This window comes from Pterocles gutturalis, unplaced genomic scaffold (genome assembly GCF_000699245.1).
Source record: "Pterocles gutturalis isolate BGI_N339 unplaced genomic scaffold, ASM69924v1 scaffold21268, whole genome shotgun sequence".
Lineage (NCBI taxonomy): Eukaryota > Metazoa > Chordata > Aves > Pterocliformes > Pteroclidae > Pterocles > Pterocles gutturalis.
The window spans coordinates 1-5,847 of NW_010118673.1; the positions used below are offsets into that span (position 1 = coordinate 1).

At 56.1% G+C, this 5,847-nt stretch overlaps 1 protein-coding gene across 1 annotated transcript in view; it reads left to right on the plus strand.

The window, feature by feature from the left end:
* Positions 1-555: 555 nt before the first annotated feature.
* Positions 556-5,847, plus strand: part of KIAA0513 (KIAA0513 ortholog) — a gene marked incomplete at its 5' end in the record, with an annotated part of 8,141 nt that continues 2,849 nt past the window's right edge. Inside the window, 8 exons of the mRNA XM_010076324.1 lie at positions 556-655; positions 1,110-1,183; positions 1,328-1,398; positions 1,968-2,175; positions 2,608-2,648; positions 3,203-3,281; positions 3,612-3,689; positions 5,324-5,353. Coding sequence (XP_010074626.1) covers positions 556-655; positions 1,110-1,183; positions 1,328-1,398; positions 1,968-2,175; positions 2,608-2,648; positions 3,203-3,281; positions 3,612-3,689; positions 5,324-5,353 — 681 coding nt within the window. The remainder of the gene's footprint in view (positions 656-1,109; positions 1,184-1,327; positions 1,399-1,967; positions 2,176-2,607; positions 2,649-3,202; positions 3,282-3,611; positions 3,690-5,323; positions 5,354-5,847) is intronic.

A 5,847-nucleotide genomic window follows, 5' to 3' on the forward strand; every position in this document is an offset into this window, starting at 1 on the left:
GGGGGGGGGGGGCGGTCTCACTCTGCTGGGGGTCTCCAGCTCCTCTCCCCCTTTGAGCATCTCCTCTGCTGCTTGTGCCCAACGCCAGCAGCTCGCACGTGCCCCAGGCCCCGCAGCAGCCCCTGGCTCTGCCCCCCCAGCCCTGCATCCCCCCAGCTCCCATCGCTGTGCTCTCTGTAACGCTGCGGCTCGGGGTGCCAAGCAGGATTGAGCAAAACGGGCGTGATGAGCAGCACCAGGGGTTGTTTTCGCTCCGGGGCAGAGCGCCTGTCTCTGGAGCTCAGCTTCTGCTCGGGCTGTCCTTGGCTCTTCTCTTCTCCCTCTGCCTTCAGTTTCTCCCCTGCCAGGGAGGAATAAAAGAGCAGTGTGAGCTGGAGGAGGACAAAATGGGTGCTCTCCTTCTCCTCTTCCTCTGCCTTCCTCCCAGCATCACAGCACCGGGATGCTGCTGCCGAGAGGGATGGGGGGGAAGCTGAGCCACGCTGGCTGGGTAGGGGATGCTGGACACATCCTTAACTTCATTGCTGCCTTTTTTTTTTTTTTTCCCCATTTCAGAGAGGATTTGGACCAAGAAGAGAAGGCCAGGTTTGGGGAGCTGTGCAGCGGCGAGAACGGGAAGGGCAGGGAGTGGTTCGCGAGATACGTGAGCGCCCAGGTAAGGGCAGAGATGGGCAAAGGAGTGGCGATCCCAAACCGGGGCTTTGGAGAGATGATCCTGTACTGGGGCTTTGGGGCAGGCTGGGCAGGAGGCTGGGGCCAGGGGAATTTAGCAATGTCCCAGAGAATATATTTTGGAGGGCAGGAACTTAGGAAAAGGGAGGAACTTCAGTACAGGTAGATACAGAAGTGAATAAACTCATCTCGAGGCAGTTAAATACGTGCTTGCTGCAGTGTGGGAGAGAATTAATCTGATTTATTTAAAATGAAATCCCATCAGTGCTCGGGAACATCCTATTCCCTAGAAAAACAATCCAGAGAGGCAAACCGCTGTCTCTGAGAGGGAGACCCGACTGCCCCTGCTCTCTGCCCACCTTCCCACGGTGGGGGTCCCAGGGGGGCTGCGGTTGCCCGTGCCCAGCTGTGCTAACCCCTGGGCTCTGTGCCTGCAGCGCTGCAACTCCAAGTGCGTCTCGGAGCAGACCTTCTACCGCCTGATGCAGTCCTTCGCCCTCGTGCTGTTTGAGTAAGTTGAGGGGGGGTTTGGGGCTTCGTTGCAACCACCCAAAGCCCCTGAGATCAGAGCTGCGGGTCGAGGAAGGGCAGCAACCGTGAGGCTGCTGTGGTTGCCGTCACTGGGTGTTGTCACCAAATCCTCCCTTTGTTCCAGGTGTCACCAGATGGATGACTTCAGCCCTGCCAAGAACCTCATGACCATGTGTTTCACCTACTACTACGTGGGTAAGAGGTGCCTGCACCCTCGGGCTTTGCTGGTGCTGGAGACCAGCGGTGAAGCCCTGTGCACGGAAAGGGTGATGGATGGGTTCCCCAGCTTGGCTTGCTCTGGCTGACCCCAATATTGAGCAGAAATGAGCCTCCATGGCTGAGGAGCCGTGAAAACCTGCTGGAGACCCTCGCTGGGGTGGTGGCTCATGCTGGTGCTGGTTTGTCCTTGCTTCTAGCCAGGGATGGTTCTGTGGGGTGATACCCAGATGCTCCCCAACCCTGGGGATGGGATGTGAATGCCCCAGCCCAGAAGCACCTTGGTTTGTTGTTTGGTGTGTGGGGGTTGCTCCTTTATGGGGGGGGCTCTCAGAAGCACCTTCGTTTGTTGTTTGGTGTGTGGTGGTTGCTCCTTTATGGGCGGGCTGCATTTTCTATCCAAAATGGGGGAGAGGATAAAGACCTACGGGAATTGGGATGGGATGGGGTCCCGTCTTTGGTGCATCTTGTAGCTGGGAGCAGGTCCCAAGGAGCTGGCAGCACCCAGGACCATGGGACCAGCTGAGCTCCTGCCACCTTGCCCACAGGCAAGACCCACGCGCTGCCCTCAGAGTCCAAGGAGAAGCCCATGGGCAGCATCGACTCATACCTGAAGTCGGCAAACAGCTGGCTGGCGGAGAAGAAGGACATTGCAGAGCGGCTCCTGAAAAACACCTCAGCCAAGACGGAGAACGTCAAGGGCTTCTTCGGGGGCCTGGAGACCAAACTGAAGGGTCCCACCACCAAAAAGAGCGAGTGGGTACTGCTCCATTGGGTGGGCAGGGTGGGCTGACCCAACGTGACCAAGCCAGACACGTCCTGGGTGCAGGGCCCCCTAGAGCCAGGGGTTATCATGGCCAGGGGAAGATGGTCTCCAGCCTGGTCCCATGCTTCATCCTTTGGTCATCTCGTGGTCTGCGAGTCCTATGTCCCCCGGACATGGAGATACATGGTTCTAGGAGATGGTGCTGTTGCTTTGTGGTTTTTGGCATTATCTCTGTACTGGGTCCAACTGGGATGGACATGACAGTCTCTTAGCCACCTTTTTGGCCCTGGGGACAGTGGCATGGGAGCAAGGGGCCTTTCAAATGAAGGTGCTCCCCTTGCCAGGGGGGGCCAGGGCTTTGCTGCATGGGCTGTCAGGGGGACAGGCTGTTTCGGGAGCTGACACTGATTTCTGTGCCACAGGGAAGGTGAGGACAAACCAAAGGAGAAGCTGAAGAAGACAGGTGAGTGGAGCCAACGTTGCTGGAGTAGGGATGGTCAAGGCATGCACGGGGAAGGAGTGAGGGTTGGAAGTGGTACGAGATGGAGGCATTGCCGGAGCTGTGGGGTGGGGAGAAGAGTAGGAAGGACCAACGCTGTCTCTGAGCTCCTGGAGAAGTGCTCCAAAGGAGCCTTCACAGCTCTTGTCCTGCAAGGACATCTTGTGGCATCTTGTCCTCAGTGGCACAGCTGCAGAGGTTTGAGCATCCACCACCTCTGAGCTTTCCTGTTGCACCAGTCCCTCCCAGTAGCTGTGTGTGCTACCAAACGGGTGGTCCAGTCCTTCAGGTGTCCTCCTGGGACATCCATGCCTTGATCAGAGCTAATGTCTGCCCACAAAAGACACCCAAAGCTCCTCTTCGTCTTGCCGAGGATGTGTTGGGGGTGAGCGTTTGGGTTGGAAGCCTTGCCATCACGGCTGCTTGGACACCACCCTGGAACCAGGGCACAAATCCTGCACACGGGTGGGGCGGTGGGGGTCACCCAGACCTCGGCGTGTAACTGTGTGTCCCCGCAGTGTCCGTGCAGAGCCCAGAGGAGGAGAAGAAAGGAGAGAAGATCTACCTGTACATGCACCTCAAGCAGCAGCCGATCTGGTAAAGCCTGCACGGGGTGAGCTGCCTCCTTCCTGGCGTTGGCATCCCTGGGGAGGGGATTTGTCCTCCTTGTCCCCACCTTCCCCAGATTTTCATGGATGCTTTGAAGCTGCTGCCACCCGTAAAGAAGCGTCCATGGCTTTTGCACATCCCTTGTGCTAGTGAGAGTGTGTTTGCAGACACACAAGGACCTGGCCCAAAAATGGACTAAATCTGCCAGAATTGCTCAGCCCCTTCCTTGAAGCGGGTGAACTTGACCCTGGGAGGACTTGGGGACAGGCTGGGGGATGGGGTGGTGGCTGTCCCCAACATCTCCCTCCCTCCCTGCAGGCACAACCTGCGGTTTTGGAACGCCGCCTTCTTTGACGCCGTGCACTGCGAGCGCAGGAAGCGGTCCCCCACCACCAGGTAGGACATGTCCCCACGGGAGGTGACGCCGTGTCCCCTCCAGCCCCCCCATGTTCCCTTCTGCTCCCAATGGCCCTAAGCATCACCCATCACGGGGAAACACTCCGCTTCCCACCCCTGACTGCAAAGCAAAGGGAAATAATCCCTCTCCTCAGCCGGATAGATGAGCATCCCCCTGGGGTCTGGGAGCAGGGAGGCAATGTGCATCCGCGTAGGGATTTGCGAGCAGGAAGGTTTTCTTGCTCATTTTGCATCGTTTTTACAAACCCTAGAGGCATGTGCAGAAAATCCAGCCAGGATTCAGGCTGTTGGTGCTTAGTTTGCAAACAGATCTGGGAAAAGGTGCTTGGTGCAGCACTTCGGGGAGGTGCAGCGGCGGGGAGGGGATGCCCTGGGTCTGGCTGTCCCCAGGAGGGCTGTGGCAGTGCTGGCAGTGTGGGGACCGACCCCAGGCAGCCAGCAAGGATGAGAGCTGGGGGTGGCAGCATGGTCGGACCCAAGGGCTGGGAGGATCAGGATAAACCCCGCAAAGGGAAGGGGCTGCTCGTTTTGGAGGGTAGATGTGCACAGGGAGCTTCTGGGCATGGGGACCCCATGGGGTGCAAGGTGGGGTGAGATGCTCGCCAGGCTTGTGCCCATCTCTTACTCCACCATGGACCTGCTGCAAGGGTTTGAGCAATTCACTCCTCTCTCGACAGCAGTTTTACCCCTCCGAAGCTGGACTGTCCTGTGTCTGTGCAGGGCTTTGAGTCTTGGAGCTCTTGGGGCATTTGAACAGCCCCTGTTCTGAGCAGTGCCAGCAATTCTTGGCGCTGCCAGCCCTCCTGCATCCTCCCCAAAACCTGAGCCATGCCACGGCAGTGCTGGCTCCTGCCACGGGATGCTCTGCCAGCCGCAGCGCACCGATCAATCTCTGCTTTCTCCTTGATTGCTTTGCTTTTTTTCCAAGCAAGCCAGTGGAAAAAAAAAAACAACACCTATTGAACAGTAATGTAACCGTAACTGCATTTGCTTTGATTAAGCCCCAAATTAGCAGCAGATAATGTTTCCCAAGGACACACGCCACCAGCAGCTGCTCTCTGCTCCCAGTGCCTTTCCCAATTAATCTGATGGCTGAGGCTGCTGCAGAAACGAGCCCGACTAACGAGCGAGCGTGGGGAGCGGCAGCCTGGAGTGTTCAGAGTATCTCAGGGGGGCTGGGAGGTCTGGTGACCCCCCCTTTAGTCCTCTGGAGAGGATAATGGGAGCCACTGGGTGAACTGGGATGCTGCTTGCTGGGCTGAGGATTAAAATCCCTGGCAGGAGGTCTGGGTTTGAAACGCTGGGGACACTGCGTGGCTGTGGCAGGCGTCTGGAGGGGACACGGTGACAGGGTTGTGACCTTCTCTGTGGGGTGGCCAGGGCTGTGTCCTCCCGGGGCTGCGGTGAGAGCTGGGGAGGATTTTCTCCTCTCGGTGGGGAGGGCAGGGGATGGGGGCGAAGGAACCAGAACTAAACTCCTCTTTTTCTCTTTCTTCCGTCTCTCTAACAACCTTCTTCCATCTCTTCTTCTCTCCTTTCCCCTCCATCCCTCTATCTTGCATGAATCTTTCACGCACCACTTTTGTCGGCCCCGTTTCTGCTGCCACTCCAAGAGGGAACACTGGGGAGGAAGAGGAGAAGAGGTGTGTCTGTCCCCGTCCTTCGGTGCATTAGTCTCCAGAGGCTGACCCTCACTTCAGGTCCAAATCCTGCCCTGGGGAGGAGGGGAACGTGGTTCGGGGGGGGCTCAGAAAGGCCCTTCTTCACTGGGGAGGTTTGACTTAATGTGCATCATCCTCTCAAAAGGGCCAGAAAGGTTTAGATTGGTTCCTTTTTAATGCAGCTTTTGGAAAAAAGTTTAAAAAAATTTTTAAAAAAGAAAAAAAAAAGAAAAAAGAAGAAAAAAAAGAAAAAAGAAAAAAAGAAAAAAGGAAAAAAGAAAAAACAGAAAAGGAAAAAAAGAAAAAAGAAAAAAGAAAAAAGAAAAAAGAAAAAAGAAAAAAGAAAAAGAAAAAAAAGGGAAAAAAAAAGAGAAAAAATAATAACCAGTTTCAAGCTGTGATATTTGACTGTGGGAACTAGATGCCTGGCTGCTGGGGAAGCCAAGGGCTTGTGCCAGGAACGGTTTCCCGGGCAG